Genomic DNA, 24,411 nt, shown 5'->3' on the forward strand with positions numbered 1-24,411 from the left:
CGAGCTGGGATATATGTTCCCATTGTTGACTTTGCTATCTGCATGCTAAGCCAATTTTCTACTTAAGTCTCCCAGCTTTTAAAAAATGTTATTTGGTTCCCTATGTGGTCTTAATTCTTACCCCTCGCTGATAAGCACAGCCGCAGCAGGCCGGGAAAATATAGGCCCAATTATAGAGGACTTTAAATTCCAAATCATTCTTGGGTGAATGGAAAAATCATTTTAATGAAAAAGTAGAGGAGGAGATGTATTTTGAGGTCTGACGGTCCATTTCACAAACCAACCTTCCACTCAACCCCAACAACCCCCCGTCCCCCAAAGGGACTCGACAAGCTGTGTTTAATACTTTTACAAAAAGGAGCTGAGGGACGATGCACAGTGAGGCGTCATCTGATTTCTGCAAATCTTTGAATTTTACAGAAATGAAATATGTATACGCCATACAACCCATAACACCGGGAAAGAGAAAGTCCAGCAAACCCAGTGTGTAATATTGACCTGATGATGGCGCTAAATAAAGTCAGACAATCACCAAGTCATGGAAACAAGACAATTCACTTCAAACTACAGAAACTTATTAAGGTTCATCATCTGGGAACCAAGAATATCTGCAAACAAACTTCACATGGACGGATGTTTGGGACGACTGAGCTCAGGCTGGGGGTCCCATTGTGTCCAGGATCCCCTAGTCCAGACAACTCACCTTTATTTTCTCCAAAAGTCAAAAGGATTTTCACTTGGAAAATGTCAGAACAATAAATCATCGTGACACGTTTATGGACTCTCTACAGGGGGTCTTAGACTCAGTCCATGTATTTACCAAGTTCACTGTATTTCCTGAACTTTCAGAGACTCTTCTGTAGAGTTGAGTGAAAACATAAAGAGATTTAAAGAAACTTATTTCTTAATTTGTACTTTTCTTTACACCTTTAATCTTGTTTTACGTTGATGAGACTTTAACAGCCAGTGAGTCGGGAACAGGAGGAGACTGATCAATTGGCCAAATGAAAACAGGCGACCAGATCTGGACTGAGTCCCATTTTCATGTTACGTTGCCGTCAGAAGGTTTTTTTTATTGTGGCATTTTCACACATGCCTTTATTTGCTAGAATTAGCTTGTAGAAAAGATAAAATTCATGCAGGCCACGCCCCTGAAGCTCCACTAAAGCCCACTGCACAACAAAGCAGCAACATAACGCTGTTCGTCATTTACCCAGGATGCCATGCACACAGCAAGTTCTCCACTGTTCCTCTATTATGGCGCCAGCTGCAGGCGTTTGGAGATTTGGGATGAAACTCCAAAGTCTCTATTGATACCCGTCAGCAGTGTTGTTGTCCAGCTGGGTGGAGGCCTGACCAGGTGTTGCATCCCGTGAAGATGAATAAGCCGGCGTGGCGTGGAGAAGACCTCAGCCGGTCCGGACACTCAGACCCCCGGCCAGCTTCAGCTGCTGGGTTTGGGGGGACAGGTGTGGCCTGATGTGGGCCCACTGAGTTTCTCTGGTGACAGCGACCTGGCAGAGGCCTAACCTCATCCTACCACCTGCCCCAAAACTCCATCACCACTAACATCCACCCCTCCCCCACACACCCCTCGGGGGGAAACAGGATCTGGTCCAGAGGGATAACAGAAGAGGAAGAGAATCCAATTCCTTATCCAGTCTGCCAACTGACTTAATTCCATTTTTGGCAGCCAAAGACCAGCCTGCTGCTCCTGCACCGCCTGCAGCCTCCCCAGGCTCAGGAAAATATAGAACTGTCTGGAAACAAGGACGGAGGACGTAAGACAAGAAAAAGGAAGAAACTCTCTCACAGGATTTTTTTTTTATCAGGACTTAATATTTACTTACTGTTTGCTCACTGTTCTAAATGTTCCAGCATGAATCCAGGCTGAGCTGCAAATGTTAATAGACTGTTCATAGTCTGCTGGAAGTTTGCAACCTGGCACCCAAACTGTTTCATATGAAGCATCAGGAGATGATTTGTATTAGTAAAGTCATTAGGAAGAACTAACAAGCCATTTCTAACAGGGGAAGAACGGAGGGAAGGAAGGAACCAAAGCAGGAGGAAAAGGGAAGATCAGAATTTTAACATCATCAACTCACATTTTCAGCTGCAACTTTCCTTTAAGCCTCCAATTACTTTTCCACTTTAGATGCAGCTGAATGTGGCAGCTCACACAAAAACCCAATAAGGGAACCGTGAGTTGTTCTGTAATCAAACTCCTAAAGCCAAAAATGAATTTAGATTTTACACAGGAGAAAGGGAAGAAAGAGGCAGAGAAAAAAAAAAAAAGTGACATGTTTTATAAATTGATCCACTCACCCCAACCGGTCGAGGCAGATGTCCAAACTGAGCCCGGTTCTGCTGGAGGTTTCTTCTGTTAAAGGGAGTTTTTCCTCTCCACTCCGGGTCTCCAGGTGCTGCTCATAAGGGATTTGTTGGGTTTTTGTAAAGTTCCTTGAGATGGTTGTATTGTGGTTTGGTGCTTTGCAAATAAACAGAATGAAATTAAATTACATTGACAATAAATTGAATAAATGTTGGTTTGATTATTTGTGGGAATGCTGTGAGCGTGTTTTATAAAATAAAATAAAAATAATAATAAAAACACTCATCAGAAATTAAACAGTTTAAAACAAAACCAGATAAATGTTTACATTAGACCATTTAACCAAAATATGGTTCAGTTTTAGGGTTTTCAGTCTGGTTTCCTTTAAGGTGATCTAATAGCATCTACTGCAGTCCATCAATCAATCAATTAATCAATTAATTAAAGGCTCATTTGTACAAATTCATGCAAATCAAACCGACTGACAGGCTGATAATAAAACTGAACTTCAAAATGAATTGAGCTAATAAAAAATGATCAACATGCAGACAATAGAAAAGTGATTAATGAGTCTTCATATTTAGACAGCACACACAGCCACGTTAAAAATGTGTTTATAGTCTGGGTCCAATAATTGTGGTTCCAGGTAGGAGCTGAAAGCAGCATCAGCAAAAGTTCTGGTTCTGCTTTTAGGACCAGAAATGTTCACACGGTGACTCGGTCTTGACACAGAAGAGAAGAAACAGAGTTAGAAGTTAGGAAGGAGGAAAGAGATGGAAAAGGAGGAAACAAGGAAGGAAGACAGAAAGGAGACACCTCTTAAACCCCCCCCCCAACATGAAACAGTTCCAGCTGGTTCGCCCTGTAAGAGTCGACCGCTGAGCCGAGATTGAAAAGGAGGAGCCGAGGCCGTGGAGCATGAAAGAGGATAGAAGAAGAAGAAGAAGACAACAGAAGAAGACCGAATAAGAAGAAAGGATGTGGGGCTGGGGGGGGGGGCAAGAGACAAGAGTGGAGGGTCAGTCTTCAAATGACCCCCCCACCCCCCCCCACCCCATCACTTAACAGACACTTTGGGGGTCAAATCATTAACACTCCTACGGCTACTTTAAAGACGACAAAGAGACGAGGGGGGTGGGGGGGTGACATTTCACCCGGTTGGTCAGTCTCTGCTTTAATTAGTCACCAAATCACCCCCCCCCCCCCCCCCCCCCCAACACACACGTGTTTTCAATTCTTGTGAGGACATTACATTGACTTACATGGAGACCTAAAACTAACCAGAACCTTTTACTACCATTAACCCAACCAGAACCTTTTACTACCTTTAACCTAACCAGAACCTTTTACTACCCTTAACCTAACCAGAACCTTTTACTACCTTTAACCTAACCAGAACCTTTTACTACCCTTAACCTAACCAGAACCTTTTACTACCTTTAACCTAACCAGAACCTTTTACTACCCTTAACCTAACCAGAACCTTTTACTACCTTTAACCTAACCAGAACCTTTTACTACCATTAACCCAACCAGAACCTTTTACTACCATTAACCCAACCAGAACCTTTTACTACCATTAACCCAACCAGAACCTTTTACTACCTTTAACCTAACCAGAACCTTTTACTACCCTTAACCTAACCAGAACCTTTTACTACCTTTAACCTAACCAGAACCTTTTACTACCATTAACCCAACCAGAACCTTTTACTAGCATTAACCTAACCAGAACCTTTTACTACCCTTAACCTAACCAGAACCTTTTACTACCTTTAACCTAACCAGAACCTTTTACTACCATTAACCCAACCAGAACCTTTTACTACCTTTAACCTAACCAGAACCTTTTACTACCTTTAACCTAACCAGAACCTTTTACTACCGTTAACCCAACCAGAACCTTTTACTACCTTTAACCTAACCAGAACCTTTTACTACCATTAACCCAACCAGAACCTTTTACTACCTTTAACCTAACCAGAACCTTTTAATACCGTTAACCCAACCAGAACCTTTTACTACCCTTAACCCAACCAGAACCTTTTACTACCTTTAACCTAACCAGAACCTTTTAATACCGTTAACAACACCAGAACCTTTTCAACAATGCAGGAGGGAAAAGGTGTGTGTGTTTCTCTTTCTGATCATTAGCATTCCTGCGTTGCGAGGTCCAGATGTTGTCGCTGTTTTCTAAATTGATTCCATTTAACGGAGATCTCATCTAGATTAGCTCTCAGATCTTAATTCTTTGTTTTATAATTTGCTCTTAATCTCCTTCTCTCTGTACTAATGATAAGGCTGCAGCTCTGCTCAGACTAAAGCTCCTCACTGGGAGCCGCTAAAGCTCTTCAATAAATACGATTAGTGCATATCCTGTGTTACATTGGTGAATAAGACCAGTGCTATCAGATCTGCTGCCGGAACCCAGTACAGCCTGCAAATGATCCCTGTCTGTCTCCTTTGTCCATCAGTCCGTCCGTCCATCCTGCCAGTCTCTGCTGTGATATTTCAGTCAGTAGTGGACTGACGGACTCTAAGGCTGCTAGCGTGGCTTACATTTACTTTTCAAAACCAACAACTTTCCCAGGACTTCAGCACAGTGTGTTCACAGTGAACATGTTTTCTTTGCCCAACAGGCACTTTACTTACTTTTCAGTTGTGTTTGTTTAAACAGCAGCAGATCTTTGCACAGCTCGTCAAAGTCATTAGTAATTAAATATAATATAATAATATCGATCTATATATTTTGACCTTTGAACTTGACAAAAACACAAATAATCCTTTGATATTCAGGTCAAGTAATAAGAGAAGGTGATTCACTGACAACAAAAAGTTCTAAAAAAGAAAAAAGTTCTGAACGAAGACTGAATATGATCTGATCTTAAGCGAGGACGCCTGAGTAAACTGGACTAACGTGACAAGATGCAGTTTAAAGCTCCACCCTGAGCTAACAAGTCGACCTTGTGTTAGCTTTGCCTTGTGCTGTCCTGCTCCTGATTTAAAACAGTTCACTGCAAGGAACAAGGAAGGTGCAGAGAAAAATTCAAATGATGCACAAAAGTTCAGCTTCATGCTGCAACTCATGAACTTTGAACTTCAGGAACAGAAAATTCCCAGTTACAGAGGCAGGAATATCCAACAACATGACCCAACACGAGGCTTTTTGTCTTTTAGCTGGATGTTTATGTCGGTCACAGATCACACAGCACAGACGAAGGGGGGAGTAGGTGGAAAATAAATGAGTAAAGATGGCCGGGTGTCTTGTGCAGCTTTATTTAGTAGCTCGGCCAATGACTGTGCTGATGAGGGCGAGTTCAGCTGTTTCTTTTCTATAACTCTCCCTTTGTGCAGGAGTGAAACAACATGCTGGGGTGTGAGGTCGGTCAGGAGTCTGCCTGCTGCTTCGCTCTTCTCTAAACCGTCAGTGTTTGTTTACGCTCGGCTAAGTTTAATCCCGGGTTTCTTGTGTTGCACAGGCCTGTCAGTCAAAGCGGTGACAGCAGCACCGAAGGGCACCTCAAACAGCCTGCACCCATGCACATGCACCGACTCGTTACTGAAGCTCCACAAACACAGAGAGAAGAAAAAAAACTCCCTGTGTGAAGCTCAATTAGTGAAACACCTTCAGAGCGATCGGGTATCGACACTCAGGTTGTTGGTCTTTATGAGTTCCTGCTCATACGTCAAACAGTCCAGGTGTGATTCCTCTGCTCCCTCCAAACACTGAAGGTTTTATCGTTTTAGACGACGTCTGGTCCTCTCTGCTGCAGAAATACTCAAATATTCAGTGTCGCAGTACTAGACACCAGACTCTGTCTCATCTCGCTCTATTTTATTTGGCCTTAACTTGTTCTCATGTTACAATAATTTAGTTTAAGATCAACTGAAACTGTGTGTTTCTGATCTGATTCTGATTGAAACAAGAAGAAAAGTCTGTTTACTTTCAGATTTCAGAAAGAAACAGGACTGGATCACAACAACACAGTTGGCCAGGGACACCACAACATCCTGGTTCATCTTTGGTCGGCTTCAGACATGGACACCAGTGGGTCGTAGATTGAGTTAAGGTGATCCTGTCTGCAATAACAACCACAGGGTTAAAGAACGTGCTCTCTGGAAGGAAACAGAAATTCTGGGTAATGTGAGGATCTCTGGGTTGATGCTATGGTGGCCAGTTTTGTTTCTGAGACATCATGTTAGCATGGCTATAAATACTACATTACCCATGAGCCTCAGAGTCAAGGATCTGGACAGCAGGAGGTTCAGACCTCTTTGTTGCTGCAGCAAAATGCTGCATAGTTTTTCACTCCAGAATCAGGGGAACACTTTTGTTAGTTAGTGAAGATTTTTGTTCAAGTTTTATATAAATATACAAGAAACTTCAAAACAGGACAACAAGAGGTTCTGGGTTTTTTATGTAACATGTGCTGTCATTTCTGTTCCCTGCAGGATTTTGCAGATTTGTCCAGAATCAGGGATCTCGTTGCAGATTTTTCTACAGATTCTCCGTTTTTGCTTTAAAGTTAACACTCCTCAATGGAAACAACACAACAACAACTCCTCAACCTTTAATAAATCACAGCTTGGAGCTTTTTGAACATCAGTGCTTTCTGCCAGAGTAAGAGACTGTGTTTGACTTTGATGTGAACCCAGAATGACTGCAGTCAGTCTTCATTTCTCGACATACTCCATACTAGTGGTCTACAGTCACTCAGATTCCATTAGACGTGAGATTAAACCACAACAGCGTGTTTCAGTTGTTTTGTAAGAAGTCAGGGATCAAACGCACGAGGCCAGTTTTTCCATTAGCGCTGAAATAGACCTGGATCACAGCTCAGCAGAAACACATTCCTCTCTGGCACTCCAAGACTCGACTTAATGGGGATTCCCTGGAAGGCACTGCTTCTCTTTTTTCTTTTTTTCCTCTGCTGCTTCTTTAAGTGTTAATCCTTGGGAAACTTCCACCCATAGCGGCTCGTTTGAAGCGAGCCAGTGGCTATCCGCCTAAGTACGGCCCCCAGTCATCTGAATCATTAGATTAGGCTTAGGCACTGCCCCGACAAAGAGATTCCCTATCGCCGTTTGTTTCAAGGAGAGGTCCTGCTTCAGCCAGTACGGCCTCAGAAGTGAGAGGCACTTGGGAAGCAAATACATCAAAAGTAGGACCCGAAAAACAAGATGCTCTCCAGTTCTGCAGGGACACAGTTATGGTCCTCACAACAACTGAAAGACCAGAACGCTGGCATCTGCTGTTTTCATGGTGCTAAAGCTAAAGTACAATCCTGAGGTACTTTAGCTTTACTTTACTCTGAAAGTAATGATCGTTTGATTGTATTGATCTTTGGGCAATATCAGATATTCACGCCTTTCACCTCTTTTCAATGCAGTATGGAAAGTACTTCAAATTAGAAGTATATAAGGTAGTTAACGTCACCTACCCGGCAGTATATAAAGTACTTCAAATTAGAAGTATATAAGGTAGTTAACGTCACCTACCCGGCAGTATATAAAGTACTTCAAATTAGAAGTATATAAGGTAGTTAACGTCACCTACCCGGCAGTATATAAAGTACTTCAAATTAGAAGTATATAAGGTAGTTAACGTCACCTACCCGGCAGTATATAAAGTACTTCAAATTAGAAGTATATAAGGTAGTTAACGTCACCTACCCGGCAGTATATAAAGTACTTCAAATTAGAAGTATATAAGGTAGTTAACGTCACCTACCCGGCAGTATATAAAGTACTTCAAATTAGAAGTATATAAGGTAGTTAACGTCACCTACCTGGCAGTATATAAAGTACTTCAAATTAGAAGTATATAAGGTAGTTAACGTCACCTACCCGGCAGTATATAAAGTACTTCAAATTAGAAGTATATAAGGTAGTTAACGTCACCTACCCGGCAGTATATAAAGTACTTCAAATTAGAAGTATATAAGGTAGTTAACGTCACCTACCTGGCAGTATATAAAGTACTTCAAATTAGAAGTATATAAGGTAGTTAACGTCACCTACCCGGCGGTATATAAAGTACTTCAAATTAGAAGTATATAAGGTAGTTAACGTCAGCTACCCAGCGGTATATAAAGTACTTCAAATTAGAAGTATATAAGGTAGTTAACGTCAGCTACCCAGCAGTATATAAAGTACTTCAAATTAGAAGTATATAAGGTAGTTAACATCAGCTACCCAGCAGTATGGAAAGTACTTTGGATACTTCAAATACATTTGGAAGATGGTACTTTTCTACTTTTACTGGGAACAGAGGATTTGTACTCTGTGGTATTTGTACTGTGACTGCAGATTTAATATCTGTCTATGTTGGTGGTTCCAAAGGAAACAAAGTTTATTCTCATCTAACAAATGCAGGTAAACGTGTTGAGGATCTAAAAGTCCTAAAAAGTGACTTGTGCCCTAAAACTGTTCAGAAGTTTTGTTAAAGCAAAGTCTGACAAAAGTTTTGAAAACACACAAACTTTCCTTCCCGTGTGCCCGAAAGTTTCTGGAATGTGAAGCGAAATCACTTCAAAGAGTCGGGTTTTGTCTCGTGCACCATCTAATCTCCCCCTTTGAAGACGGACGCCATTGTTTTTCCTGTCGCTGGCAGCCCTGATAGGAATATTCATGTTGGTGGAGGTGGAGGCGGCGGCGGCGGCGCTGGGTGTGTGTGTGTGTGTCTCTAGATCGGCTTCTTAAACAGCCGAGGAGCCATTTTGTGCTGAAGGAGTCCCGGACATGTCAGAGCTGTTGACAGTCTGTGCTCGGGATTAGTGGGCCAGCGGCGAGGCAATCCCTAATCCCTCACTGTATCGTAATCTATTTACCCGCCATGCTAAAGGGATTTCCATATGAAACTATACACACACAGACGCTGGAAGTCTTCACATCATAACTCATCACTGGCTCCTCACCCACTTTTCCAGCGTGATTGTTTTTGTTCTGTGAGTTTCCACTGAGCGGCCTGTTTCACTCACAGTAGAGCAGAAGATGACGTGTTCCTGTCAGAACATCTGTAGGAACAAGACCTTTGAGTTCCTACGAAACACTGGACTTATTTCTCTGAATGACACTGTGTAAACAAAGAAACTGCCAAAATTAGAGAACTGTCATTATGGTTTTGACGCAGGTGGAACATAATACCTCAGCAGCAGGAAACGTCCCGACACACCTGCTGACTGATAAAAACCTGACGACGCTCTGAGGTTGGTCTGCTCAGGTCAAAGTGAGATCTGGCCAACACGGGTCACAGGTCAGGACAGAACAGCCAAACCAAAGTATTGACCAGATGTGCAGAAACTGCTTTACACATAAAAACTTTGCTTAGGTTCAGGCACCGAAACCACGTGATCAGGTTAAAACCATTGAAAACCTCGACTTTCATGCTGTCGTATACTTGGTCACTAAAAACTGGATCTGTTCTCTGAGCATCTGACACTGATGAGTTGACAAAGGTACTTGACAGAGCGTCAACAGAGTAAAAACAGACTGAATCTGTCTTTTATTTTAGTCTAAACATCTGTTCCGTATTATTTCTGTCATCCCTGTGGTTGATTGTTGTCCCAACACTCTGTGGTTGACATACGCTCTGTGGGCTTGTGTCTGTTACTCTGGGTATAACATGTCTTGGATCTGCACTGCCTGCCTGTCACTCACAGCGAGTCCACACGAAGTCCAGGAAGCTTCTTTGTTCACTGCTACTTGTTCACAGAGCAGCTTCTTCAGGGGCAGCGGAGAGGACACCTGATGTCTTCTGAAGCGCGGACACGTCAGGAACAGTAAGAGGATCCGTTACAGGGACCCTCCGGACGACTACAAAGCCAAACAGCAGAGACGCTTTGTCACTACACAGGCAAGGGAAAGAAGTTCCTGCCCTTCGGGATCGGCCGGCAGGATGACGAGACATCCAGAACAGCTGTTCAGAGAGCGGAGTCCTTCCTCTAAAGTAGGCAGAGACTGGCTGAACGTGGCCTGGAGATTAGTTTGTCCTAACGCGGTAAATCCCGGCTCGTGTTTGCATGAAGCAGCGGTGCAGGCTGGTAGAGCCCAGCAGGAAGCGGTGCAGGCAAACACACAGCGTGGGCGCCATGTTTACCAAAAAGTGTTTGTCCAGCTGCAGGAGCGAAGCCTGGAGGAAGCGGGATGGCTGTTAATTAAAATCGTGATTTGTCCCTTTTTTCCTCGGATCAAATGACTTGTATATTACTGTCGACACGTCCAAACAAACAGCAGGGACGCCGGCGTACATGTTTACTAACCTGCCAGCTGTGAGTCCACCTCTGCACAGGGGGATGGAGGAGCTGGATTATTGACACCCTGTATATTCCTCTGAGTACCAGAGATAACGCTCGTACTGCTGGTACCTTCTGGGAGCCTCAGCATGTTTTATACAACACGATGTGTTCAGGGACTCAAAACTAATCTGTAATTTTAGACTCTACCAGTCTTAATATAGAACATATTGAAACTGATCATTTGAATTGATTGGTTTGAAATGTGTGCGACGTTATGAAAAGATCACCGGTGGAAAACCATTCTCCACCATGAGACGCTGCTTTGCAAGGTGCTGCCAAACCATATGGTCATTTTGGAGTGTGATGATAAAATGACCCTGGTGTTCTGGTGCAGCCATCAAACGTTTGGGATAAACTAGTTATCGCGTAATAAATAGTTTATCCATTAACCCAGTTTGTACTGAAGGAGACAAGTAATCATTTCAAAGGTAATTATGTGTGTGTTGATTATTTTAGTTGTCGACCAGTCGGTCCCAACGAGGTGGATTCTGTTTTCCCTTTACTCCCCCAACAGCAGCAGGTTCCTTTGGCTCGTTGTCTCCTAACGTGGATAAACCTCCTGGATGGAGCAGCTTGTAGCTTCTCTGACGGAGGAGGGCAAATAAAAACTGGAGGTCATACGTTCGAGTCGACTGGTCACGGTCTCTGCTTTGTTACTGGTACTAGACCTAACGGAGAAAACAGCGGCCTCGTCCTTTAACAGCCTGTTGCATTGTGCCCATGAAGACAAAGGTGAAGGCCGGAGCTCACGCTGACTGCAGGCGTGAACGTTTGTGTATGTGAACGCAGCATAAAGACAAAGCTCTCGCTGAATAAATAAAGATTATAAAACAATTATCTGGTCTAAATGAATCCAAACACATTTTACTGCTGACGTTTGTGGTTTACAGACAAACCTGCAGCTCTGAACTGTTGTTTGGATCCAACCACTTGTTAATGTGCAGCTATTTACACTTTCAACCAGTTAAACCAGTTCAGTGCAATTAGTTCAGGTGATTGGTTGGAAAGTGCTGATGAGACACAGTAGACCCACTGAACTTGACCCGATGGTTGCAGAAATAAGAAACTTTCCTCCGGAGCGCTTTGTGTTTCAACAGGACTTTATTATAAAGACACGAATGTACATCTGTCACATTTCCATGGAATACTGACATTACGTGTCTAATTCACATTTTTATTTTCTTTCCTCAGCAAAGAACAAATAGCAAAATCTTTCACCTTATAAACAAGTGCTGCAATTCAATCTCCAAAATACAACACCCACAGGCCGGACGGCGAGTCTGTGAACAAGATTCAAGGTGGAAATCAGAAAGAAACGAACATCAGCAGCCTGAAACTCGAAGCAGCTTCATGTGTGTGAAAAAGGTTTTTAGAAAAGCCCACTCAAGAGTCAGATTTATCTCGTTCTCAAAGGATCTTTGTCCGGTTATTTGAAGAATAATCCCCGCCGATCACCGATGGCTGAGATGATCCCAGGCTCTCGCAGGTTCCACTGAAACTGTACAATGAAACGGTGGAAATGGGCCAGTTTCTCTTGAGTAGAAAAATAATCCGGGACGAGTCGAGCCTCCGATAACCACAGAGCTGAGCCCGAGGCCTTCTGCTCAGGATGTGGATTTCTGTGCATCGCTTCAGTTTGTTCGCAAATGAACTTTTTAAAAACGTCTCTACTATCAGGTTAAAAGGATCTTCCAAAATAAACCACCAAGAACAAAAAGAGGACTTCTTAAGAGGACCGAAGAAGAGAAAAACAGGACGTCACAGCACCTGGAAACGCCACGAAGCCTGGTCTTTGTAGTCCAAACAGTCGGAGGCGTTGAAGTTTAGTTTCCAGGCCGGAGCCGCCGTCTGATCTTTGTAATCCAGACAGTCTGTGGAGTTGAAGGCCAGGCCGGGCGTGCTGTACGCCTGGTGGTGATGTGGCGGGTGGTGGTGATGGTGGTGGTGTCCTGATGTTTGGCCAATGTGGTGGTGGGGGTGTCCTGACATGGAGCTGCCCGTCATGGGGCTGAGCTGGTGCGGGTGGTGCGGGTGGTGATGGGAGTGCATGGGCGCAAGATACGAGCCGCACTCCACGCCGCCGAAGTAGGAGCCTGAGGCTGAGGCTGGGTAGCCCTGGCTGTACGCCGCCGCCGACTGGCTGTAAGACACCGGGTAGGACGGCGTCCCCCCGGTGGCGGAGGATGACACGGAGCGCTGCATGCAGGAGGCGCCGGTGGGAGCGACGGGGTCGGGCAGCGTGGCCGGGGCGGGGGCCGGGGAGATGGGCGCCGGGCTCCAGATGGACGACACCGGAGCCGTGACCGAGGTAGAGGTGCTGATCAGGCTGGGCCCGAGGAGGCCAGAGGAGACGGAGGAGGAGGAAGAGGAGGAGGATGAAGAGGAGGAGGTGGAGGAGGAGGCGCTGGACGCTGCTGGCGGGGTGAACTGCCCACTGCTCTCTGAGCCGGGACTCTCTCTGGTCGGAGACGACTTCTTCTTCATTGGTTTCACCTTGGCGCTGTTGCTGCTCTGCTGCTGCTGCCGACATTTGGCTCGTCTGTTCTTAAACCACACCTGAGGGCGGAGGAGAGGTCAAAGGTCATCATCACATGTCAGGGCCAGAAATCAACAAAAGTGTAAAACCAGAACAAGCACAAACTAAAGATTTCCTGCTCGACGTAACTTAGACCATCTGATCCTGCTGCTCAGGACTGTGCCACTCCCTCAGTTACATAATGAAATTATATAATCAGACGTCTTTTTTTTGGCTGGGCATTTCTCATGTGAGCTCGTCTGCTTTTTAAAAACTAGACGAACTAGTTTTATGTTTCGTTATGAATTTCAGGGGCCGAGGATGGAAACGGGTCCAGCACATAACAGTTTTCTAAAAGCCTGATGTGCTGCTGTTTCTAAAAACATCGTTAACCAACCACAGCGATAACAAAGGTTAATATAATTATTAATCATCATCACATCACGACAGTTTATAACAGTGACAGCTGCAGCCTGTCAGGTGTGTGCAGGTGAATGACCCTGTCAGCTGCAGCTTCAGGCCCGGCGGTCGGCCGCTGAAGCCGGGATGGAAACCTCTCTCAGCCAAACCCTCCCCTGGGATTAGAGACTTGTCTGTGCTTGATCAATAACAACCATCTGCACTTTGATTACACAGGCTGGAGCGAAGCATGCAGAGGCCTGAGGTGGCACCAAAACTTCCAGCCCCTGAGTTCTGCTGCAAAACAAATCCACTAAGTCAGTGTGCAGAGGAAACTGAAACCTGGTTCCTGGTGTCCCTTCCAAACCACTTCTGACTTTTATCTCACTGGCTTTTACATTTAAAAAACTTAAATAGGCAGAAAACGGGACATTGTTTGACAAAAAGCAGCAGAGAAAACCCTCTGCCAAGTGAGGAACGTGTCTACAGCTTTATGATCCCATCTCCTGGTTTCTTTTATAACGGGGCCCGCAGTAACGCGGCCTGGTGACGCTCTGACCTGGACTCTGGACTCGGGCAGGTTGATCTTCAGCGCCACCTCCTCCCTCATGAAGATGTCCGGGTAGCGCGTCTTGGCGAACAGCGACTCCAGGATGTCCAGCTGCGTCCGGGTGAACGTGGTGCGCTCCCGGCGCTGCTTCCGCGGGTTGGCTGGAAGAAAACAGATCCGTGTTCATCACTGGGAACTGAGTTCGGGTCTGACAGCGGCCTGACCCCGACAGAACTTAGAAACTGAGCCCCGGAATCTGGTCGAGCTCGGAAATGACCATTAGTCCAGTTTAAATGGGTTTTTAGTCATTTCACACTTTAATTCTTGTTTCTTTATTTCGTGATTTTTCGTTTTTACACGAAAAGATTTTAGCGAATAAAACCTAAACGCGTTCGGAGTTAACGCTGTAAATATACTTCAAAAATGCAGTACAGTCTAAATAAAATACTACTTGTCAAACTGACTATCACAGACTGAGGCCTCATTAAAAGTTTTAAAGTCCGAAGTATTTTCCTTCGACAGGAAACAAACGGGACCAATAAAACTGACAGTAACACCGCAGCACTAAGGGAACAATTAATATACAAACATGATTATTGATTATTTGCCCAGTGTGTGTTTTGTTCGGTGTGGTCCGTACCGGGGTATCCCACCGACGGGTGCAGCAGGTCCATGGCGGCCCCGCTCAGGCCCAGTCCGTTCATCCCGTACGGGGCCTGTTTGAGATAAGACATCATGCTAGAGACACGGCGGGGAGACCGGAGTCTGGACGGACACAACTGGTTCGGATCTCCCGGTGTTCGGCTCGGTCCCTGCGGGAAACACACGCATGGTCATGACCCAGAGACAGGCAGGAATAATCACGGACCGGTTCTGTCGGTACCTTAATAAACTGAAGTTACTTTAAATAAACTGTAATTTTCCTGTGAAGCTGCAGAACCTTCGATTTATAACCAGGAAATAAAAACACACGTTTGCATCTTCAGAAAATATTTAAAGTCCTGAGTTTGATCCGACTGCACATTAATGGAACCAGCTGAAATAGAGCGAAGAGAAAAACACAATCCATCATTTGGTTTCCTCAGAAATTACACATATCAACTTTTTTATTTCTAAATTACAAGTTATTTATTTTTTTTAATTACCAACTTTCTAACACTGGAGTAAAAGTGACGTCTCGGCCCCGCAGGACCAGCACCTTTAACATTTAGTTATTAATGACTAGAAATTGGACTTTGGGATCTTCAGGGTGTTTCCTGCCTCATCATTAATTTAATTAACTCAGTTTAACTAAGGAGTGAAAATACGAGGCCGCTTTCTCACTTTGCAAATATCTGCTGGACTGTACGATCCATTTTATTTATTTATTCATACAGAGGGTTTAGAGAAAATAGAACTTTATCTATATAGTTATTGATTTTTCACTAAAGCTGTTTGTTATCACTTTATTAAACTGCTTTAATATTCTGGTGCTGATTTTTTGGCCACTTTAGTCTTTTTATATCACAGGTCGGTTCTTTTTTCCTCCAACCTGATCACAAACTACAGGATGCAATTTTATTTATAACATAATAAATCCAGACCATTAGGCCAAATAACAGACCAAAGAACAACAGACATATTTACTGACGCGGTGTCTTAACTCAGAGAATATATAACATGAAATAAGAAATACGTCTCAGCCTATTTTAGCTTTTATCGGACAATATTGTTGTGGTTTCTCTGCAGACCTTCACACATCAGCGGCCTCGTTAATAAAGCGCCCTAATTACGGCTGTTAGTGTTGGTGAAGACAATGTGTTTAGGCAGGAATTTCCATAATCCACGGGCTCCTCTCAGCAGGGAAATGCGCACATTTCGGACTAACTGCAGCCTTTTCTGCGGTGAAAGGAGCCGCGGGCCTCCTGTCGGACCTGGACTGAGGCGTTAACAGCACAAATAAAGCTCCACTTGTTCCCATCACCGCAGGAAGGAGCCCAATCACGCAATGGAAATGCATCAAAACTGTGTGCAAATGAACCGCATTGCAATTTAGATTAGATCTACAGGGCGACAATTAGCACGGGGCCCTTATCAGAGGGGTCAGGGACGGGAGGCAGCGGCTTGGCCCGGCCCGCAGGAAACACACCTGGACACACAGTCCCAGCAATTAATAGAGTCCGATAAAACCAGGATTTAATGCTCTGAATTCACAAAGGTTAAGGTGCTGCTGTGAATTATGTCAAACAACTAGTTTCATATGGTTTTATATTAAAACTGGAATTTAGTATTCAAGTCTATTTTTAAAAAGTTTAACAGACAAAAAAAAAACAAACATCTTTATAGGAAATAAAATATTGTGTAAAAAAAAAAACTAGCTGTGAGTTAAATTATTAATAAAATATGCGGAAGCATATTATACAGCTAAATGTAATAAATACACAGAATAAATTAAATTAAACTGTCTCACCTTTTACTGCGTCTTCGTTGTTGTTTAATTAAAAGAAAAAATCCTGTTTAGAGTCAAACCAGTGAGATCCAGAGTTTGAGAAATATCCACATGGAGCAAAGTTGTTTCCTGCGCACCTGGTTCAGGTTTGTCGGGTCCGGGTGCAGGTCGCAGGTGATCTTTAGTCAGGAAGCGAACATTTCGAGTCAGAAACATTAAAAAACGACAAAGGCGCGTTTCGGTCGGACTCCGCCGCTCGGCCGCTCTTCTTCACCGGAGGAGATTGATGTTCGTCTCCGGGGCCCGCGCCTCTATGAGTCAAGAAAGCACGCGGGGTCTGAGCCGTCTCAGCCAATCACAGCGCTCCGAGAACCGACAGGCGACGACGTCGGCCAATCAGCGCGAGCCTATCGACGAAAGACCCGCCCGTTTCGAATGCGCGGACCACGTGACGCGAGAGAAAAGTTCGGGTGAGAAAGTTGGAGAAGGATCGGCCTCCATTACTGCCAGAAAGTTAGCGTCACATTTCCGACATAAATATGACAAATAAACGTCTGTGGTCAAACCTGAGCCACAAAATAATGTTTTTATGCTTTTACTGGCACAGAAGCTGGACCGGACACAGTCGCTGGAAGGCAGGAGAAAACACGCAAACGCCAAATGTAGTTTTTGTCTCCTACACTAATAAATGAATAAGTTAGCTTCAACAGTTAGCCTGAAATGTGACGTTTATATAAACTACATCATAAGACAAAATATAGTTTTATTTATTTATTTTACCTTCCAAACTGCTGTTAAGGCCGTTTGTTTTTATTAACACTCACTGGAATAAAACTCAACCTGTAATTTACTTTGACACCAACAAGTAAATTTAGAAAAATAATAAAATACTGAAGAAAAAACAAAAAAAAAAATGCTGCAACACAAAGCAAAGTCAGGAATTACTGCAATTAAATCAATTAGGAATAAAGTCAAGATGTTTAGTTTTATATTTATATTTATATATATATATATATATATATATTAATTTACAATAAACAAACATGTCAGTACTTGAAAATACATAATAAATATAAATCAACATTTAACTTGAAATTATTACAAGTAAGGATCTGCTGTAAAACAAACCCTGTAGGGGTTAAGACCTTAAGTAAAACCTTCGTTAACATAAAATCGAAATAAAAAAATTATAGGGAAAATATTATTAATATTAATATTTATCTTTGCTGTCTCGTCCTCTCTGTTCCCTGAAATTGTTTGTGGCTGAAAACAACGAAGGCAGCGACTGATCACAAGTATCAAGATATCAAACGGACGGACTCGTCGTCGTTGTTGTGAGGGTTTTTGGGGTCTAATCCCAAATTGCAGGAGTATTTTCTTAATACTAAGCCTGTAAATCCAGGGATCAGGCGCCTAAAGAGGTGTGTGTGTGTATGTGTGTGTGTGTGTGTTGGAGGTGGTGGGGGTTAAGTTTGGAGAGGCTTCTCGTCTGTGTTGTTGGCGCTTATTAAAAGCATGATGCATAAAATCCCAGGTTGTCAGTGAGAAACCAGGAGGCTCCAGAGAAAAACTGACGTGCAGACACAGAAACAGGCAGGAAATGTCCTCACAACAGGCTGATAATGGTTTGAGGCTGCAGGTCAGAGGAAGCAGGTGAAGCTGGGACACGATAAAAAGACATGGACCAGGAGAATCCAGATCTACACTACTGTCGGACTGGATCCATGAGGAAGAAGATTTTGCTCCACTGGGACTTTAAGGTAAGAAAAAGTCGTGTGTGGTAAATGTGTTTTAAAAAGACAAGCCCGGTCTCCATCAGGTTTAAAAGGTGCTGGAAGTACAGGCGGGGTAATGTGAGTTCAAGCCAAACACTGAAAGTCACTCTGGCCCGGGGCTGTATCTGAGACGATCCTTCAGTGCGTCTAAATTTAGATCTTTGAGCTGATTTGTTATTGGCGATAAACTCTGTTGTTGTTGTTGGCTAAGATTTAAAAAATAAACAGACCCTGGAAATAAACGGCAGACATGAGATTTAGACGCATTAGTTTAGAATATGGTGGAGACGAGTTTAATATGATTTATGTAAATTAGTTTCCAAGGGTTCAGAGAGTTAAAGTAGAAAACTGCTTCTGATCTGATGGAAAGAAAATGAGCCGCAGTGACGTGACGGTGACGTGCAGATGGAAATAAGGCTGCAGGTTATGTACCTCACTGCTCCACCTGCTGCAGGGAAACTTCTCATTAAACCATTATTATTATAAAATTATTTCTAATCTGAACTTTTGTTCAAAAACAGACAAGAAAACACAATAAAAACATATTAGTTTCATTGTTTTGGCCTGTAACTGTGGTGAGAACTGACAATTCTGCACTGCAGGAAGTTTGGGTTTTCTGTCAAAAGAAAAAAATTAAAAAAGGTTTGGGACAATGAAAACTAAGCAAAGACTCTTATCTTTAATATATATAATACAATTATGAGTGTGATCCCACCTGCTGTTTTACTCTGTGTGATTTGGGTCTGGGCTCGCAGCTTATAAACGTCTGGTAGTTTTCTTTATCGGAATCGAGTCACACAACAAATAACTTTGTTCAAATTCATGCAGGATGAGACTTGATGCGTTTGCACACACAAGACATTTTTTTCCTTCTCAGTGTTGGGAATCAAACCCTTCAGGGAGCGCAGGGACTTATGGGTAATGCTGCCACGAGTCACGTGGCTCATCAGGCTGGAGCCGAGATGATGAAGTACAGATAAGAGAGGGACCACAGAAAGTCCTGACACCTTCACTGGTGTCTACTGTGTCGCAGATAAAACTGTGTTGGGCCATAGTCAAACTCCCTCAGGTCTGAGCAGAGAACCAGTTTCCTCCTTCAGATCCTGCTGACTGATGGAGCTGCTGCAGAGGACTTCTGAAGCTCCATCAGGGGGACCCCTGGGTCCTCAGTCTCTAAAAACATGTTTTTACTTTGTCAATATGGGTAACAGCACAATGAAGGTTAACTACCTTATATACTTCTAATGTGAAGTACTTTATATACCGCTGGGTAGCTGACGTTAACTACCTTATATACTTCTGATTTGAAGTACTTTATATACCGCTGGGTAGCTGACGTTAACTACCTTATATACTTCTGATTTGAAGTACTTTATATACCGCTGGGTAGCTGACGTTAACTACCTTATATACTTCTGATTTGAAGTACTTTATATACCGCTGGGTAGCTGACGTTAACTACCTTATATACTTCTGATTTGAAGTACTTTATATACCGCTGGGTAGCTGACGTTAACTACCTTATATACTTCTAATTTGAAGTACTTTATGTACCGCTGGGTAGCTGACATTAACTACCTTATATACTTCTAATTTGAAGTACTTTATATACCGCTGGGTAGCTGACGTTAACTACCTTATATACTTCTGATTTGAAGTACTTTATATACCGCTGGGTAGCTGACGTTAACTACCTTATATACTTCTAATTTGAAGTACTTTATATACCACTGGGTAGCTGACGTTAACTACCTTATATACTTCTGATTTGAAGTACTTTATATACCGCTGGGTAGCTGACGTTAACTACCTTATATACTTCTGATTTGAAGTACTTTATATACCGCTGGGTAGCTGACGTTAACTACCTTATATACTTCTAATTTGAAGTACTCTATATACCGCTGGGTAGCTGACGTTAACTACCTTATATACTTCTAATGTGAAGTACTTTATATACCGCTGGGTAGCTGACGTTAACTACCTTATATACTTCTAATTTGAAGTACTTTATATACCGCTGGGTAGCTGATGTTAACTACCTTATATACTTCTAATTTGAAGTACTTTATATACCGCTGGGTAGCTGACGTTAACTACCTTATATACTTCTAATGTGAAGTACTTTATATACCGCTGGGTAGCTGACGTTAACTACCTTATATACTTCTAATTTGAAGTACTTTATATACCGTTGGGTAGCTGACGTTAACTACCTTATATACTTCTGATTTGAAGTACTTTATATACCGCTGGGTAGCTGACGTTAACTACCTTATATACTTCTGATTTGAAGTACTTTATATACCGCTGGGTAGCTGACGTTAACTACCTTATATACTTCTGATTTGAAGTACTTTATATACCGCTGGGTAGCTGACGTTAACTACCTTATATACTTCTAATTTGAAGTACTTTATGTACCGCTGGGTAGCTGACATTAACTACCTTATATACTTCTAATTTGAAGTACTTTATATACCGCTGGGTAGCTGACGTTAACTACCTTATATACTTCTGATTTGAAGTACTTTATATACCGCTGGGTAGCTGACGTTAACTACCTTATATACTTCTAATTTGAAGTACTTTATATACCACTGGGTAGCTGACGTTAACTACCTTATATACTTCTGATTTGAAGTACTTTATATACCGCTGGGTAGCTGACGTTAACTACCTTATATACTTCTAATTTGAAGTACTCTATATACCGCTGGGTAACTGATGTTAACTACCTTATATACTTCTAATGTGAAGTACTTTATATACCGCTGGGTAGCTGATGTTAACTACCTTATATACTTCTAATTTGAAGTACTCTATATACCGCTGGGTAACTGATGTTAACTACCTTATATACTTCTAATGTGAAGTACTTTATATACCGCTGGGTAGCTGATGTTAACTACCTTATATACTTCTAATTTGAAGTACTTTATATACCGCTGGGTAGCTGATGTTAACTACCTTATATACTTCTAATTTGAAGTACTTTATATACCGCTGGGTAGCTGACGTTAACTACCTTATATACTTCTAATTTGAAGTACTCTATATACCGCTGGGTAGCTGACGTTAACTACCTTATATACTTCTAATTTGAAGTACTCTATATACCGCTGGGTAACTGATGTTAACTACCTTATATACTTCTAATGTGAAGTACTTTATATACCGCTGGGTAGCTGATGTTAACTACCTTATATACTTCTAATTTGAAGTACTTTATATACCGCTGGGTAGCTGACGTTAACTACCTTATATACTTCTAATTTGAAGTACTCTATATACCGCTGGGTAACTGATGTTAACTACCTTATATACTTCTAATGTGAAGTACTTTATATACCGCTGGGTAGCTGATGTTAACTACCTTATATACTTCTAATTTGAAGTACTTTATATACCGCTGGGTAGCTGACGTTAACTACCTTATATACTTCTAATTTGAAGTACTTTATATACCGCTGGGTAGCTGATGTTAACTACCTTATATACTTCTAATGTGAAGTACTTTATATACCGCTGGGTAGCTGATGTTAACTACCTTATATACTTCTAATGTGAAGTACTTTATATACCGCTGGGTAGCTAATTGTCTATCTGATTCTGAAAAGAAACTGGGATGTGGTGCTGGAAAAAGTACAAGAATTGTCCAAGTATGAAGTACCAGAAAATGGAAATACTCAAGTACAAATACCTTCATCCACAAAAAGTTGGACCCAGCAGTTGATGCTAAGAGCTTTAGTGGAAATGAGCTACAGTGCTGGGGAGACCATGAGAGCCCACAGAAGTACAACAGTGTGTTATTCATATAAAACCAATAATACGAACCGTAGCTTCAGGTCACCTGTGGACCTGCAGGTATGATGAGTGTTTACGACGTGGACACGGACCGACAGTGAAGCTTTTCTGTGCACAGGGTGGGTCCTACAGTCACATGACCGGCGGCCACATTCTTTCTGTATTTCACATCTCAGTAGTGATGAGGGCGACTCGGTGCAGCAGATAAGTGCAGCTCAGAGGAAACTTGGCTTCAACCTGAAGTGGAGACAAACAGCTGTAGTGAACAGAAGTTCAAGGTGGAGCCACAGAACCACAGCTTCTACGAGTCAGGTCATACTCAAACTGAAGAAACACACTTCAGTGTTGTTATAGTGCAGGTGTGACAGCTTGGACAAATGGAATAAAGTGAGCTCCAATGATAAATTAGTTCAGGTTCAGAGAAAAAACTGTGAAAATGCCCTTTAATCAGTTTTTTTACACAATCAGAAACATGGGAGCTGTTTTTAAAACAACATCCAGCACTAGTTTGTGTCTAACTCGATTTATGAGGCTCATTCATTAGTGCGTAGCTTTTCATATTGATGCAGATGCACAGACACACTAATGTCGCCCTGGACTCTTTATCAGTCGTGTGTTTATTAATGTGGGATTATTTCTCTGAGCTGAATCAAACAGAACAGCAGAGCTTTATCTCCCAAATCTGCCACCAACGGTCAGCTCTTTGTCTCTACATGAAACAAGCTTAAAATCAGCCTTTTTACTTGGGACTAGTGATTTTCAGGGGAATCTTGACAGACAACAGGTTCAACAATGAGCTGAACCAACAGAAGGGAAAGTAGTTTAGATAAAAATCCAGTTTCCTCTACATGCAAAACCTTTTTCTGTTTGTCTAGATTCTTTTTTTTACTGACATACCAACAATCTCTGGAAGGGGTTGATTAAGTTCATTAAGATGTTCTCCATGGTAAGCCTCAAATTTGCATTAAAGACAGAAGGAAGTAAAACGTGTATTTGTGGCCGTTTTGAAACGAGGCCTCAGGCTCGTATTTATCAGCGACAGTTCGCAGACTGTTAGTGCCAGTTTTCTCACTTGTGTGTTTCATTTCCCAGCAGCTACAGACCAGTAGATAAAGTCAGACTCCTGGTCTGTCTTCACACAGACTGGACAAATTCAGTTTGGGTCAAAGCCTCATGATTAGATCTGTGTGAAGAAATTTAGGATTTTAGGAGCTGCTGTTCTGTTTGCAGCAGGTGAGCACACACACAACAGAACAGGTTGTTTTGGTTGTTTACGCTGAAACACGTGATGTGAACAAAACGCAACTTCAGCTGTTTAACCTTTCTAGTCTTGGGTTGTCTGGTTAAAAGACACAAACGTTCTGCACAAACTCAGCCACATTTCACCGACGAGCTTTAAAAGGTTTGTGGATTTAGTGTTTTTCAGCGTGTGGTGTATTTTCCACTGCTGCGACCAGGCCGACGTCAGGACACCTGAGGAGCTGCGGCACAAACGGGTCGAGTACAGTACAGACAGCAGCGAGTCCTGAGAGAGCAGAGTGGAGCTGTCAATCACAGGCCATGTGGTCCCGCCCCTCTCATTAAGGGGGCAAACAATGAAGAAGAGGAGGAGGAGAGGGGAGGGAGGGGAGGCGAGGAGGGAGAAATCAGACACCAGAGCCACGAAACCATTCCCCATCCAGTACCCATCACCCCCTGACACACAGAGGTGTGTGTGTGTGTGGAGGGAATTACTTAGATGTGTGTTTGTGGGGGGGGTTACTTCCAATCCTTTTAGGATTATGCCCCCCCTCCCACCTCTTTCTGGCTCTGTTCTTCGCTCTTTCACTCTGCTGCCCCTCGGGCAATCACGTTAAAACTTGCATGGCCAGCGCTCATTCAGATATCTCTAACAATATGTAGCAGCGGTAACCATGTGAGCGCTGGCACAGCACGCAGGAATGCACCGACTGCTCCCCATCACGCTGCCGCCTCGAGAAAGGGAAAATATCGAAGGCCATCCGGCATGTCCCAGAAATCCAGGAGGAAAATCGCTGGTTTTAAAAGGACACTTAGCAAAAGGCCTTTCCACACAAAGTCACATATAAAAACTGACCTGAAATCAGATGTGATCGTTGAACACGTTAGTTTTTACTCGTGAAAGGAAAATCTGTACTTTTTCAATGTAGGATGAAATTTTTACGCAAACCTGAGCTTCCCCCTGAAAACAGGAGTTTATTTACAGCAGCAGATGTTTGTCACTTTATTCCACCAGTGGCTGCTGGCACTTCACTGGAACTAAACATCTGTCGGGTCTAAATGCAGGATC

The 24,411-nt window shown here is 42.8% G+C and overlaps 1 protein-coding gene across 2 annotated transcripts; it reads right to left on the reverse strand.

Moving 5' to 3' along the window:
• Window positions 1-12,387: 12,387 nt before the first annotated feature.
• LOC113128373 (homeobox protein OTX1 B) lies at window positions 12,388-14,830 on the reverse strand. 2 transcript variants are annotated; one of them, XM_026303663.1, is made up of 4 exons: window positions 14,734-14,830; window positions 14,103-14,254; window positions 13,040-13,185; window positions 12,388-12,946 (listed from the first exon to the last, which is right to left on the reverse strand). In XM_026303663.1, exons 1-4 carry the CDS (start codon window positions 14,828-14,830, stop codon window positions 12,388-12,390), a joined length of 954 nt encoding a protein of 317 aa, XP_026159448.1. The 2 variants fall into 2 exon arrangements, with proteins under 2 accessions (XP_026159448.1, XP_026159447.1); XM_026303662.1 differs by having other exon boundaries at window positions 12,388-13,185.
• Between the last annotated feature and the right edge of the window lie 9,581 nt (window positions 14,831-24,411).

This window comes from Mastacembelus armatus, chromosome 1, assembly GCF_900324485.2.
Source record: "Mastacembelus armatus chromosome 1, fMasArm1.2, whole genome shotgun sequence".
In the NCBI taxonomy this organism is placed as follows: Eukaryota; Metazoa; Chordata; class Actinopteri; order Synbranchiformes; family Mastacembelidae; genus Mastacembelus; species Mastacembelus armatus.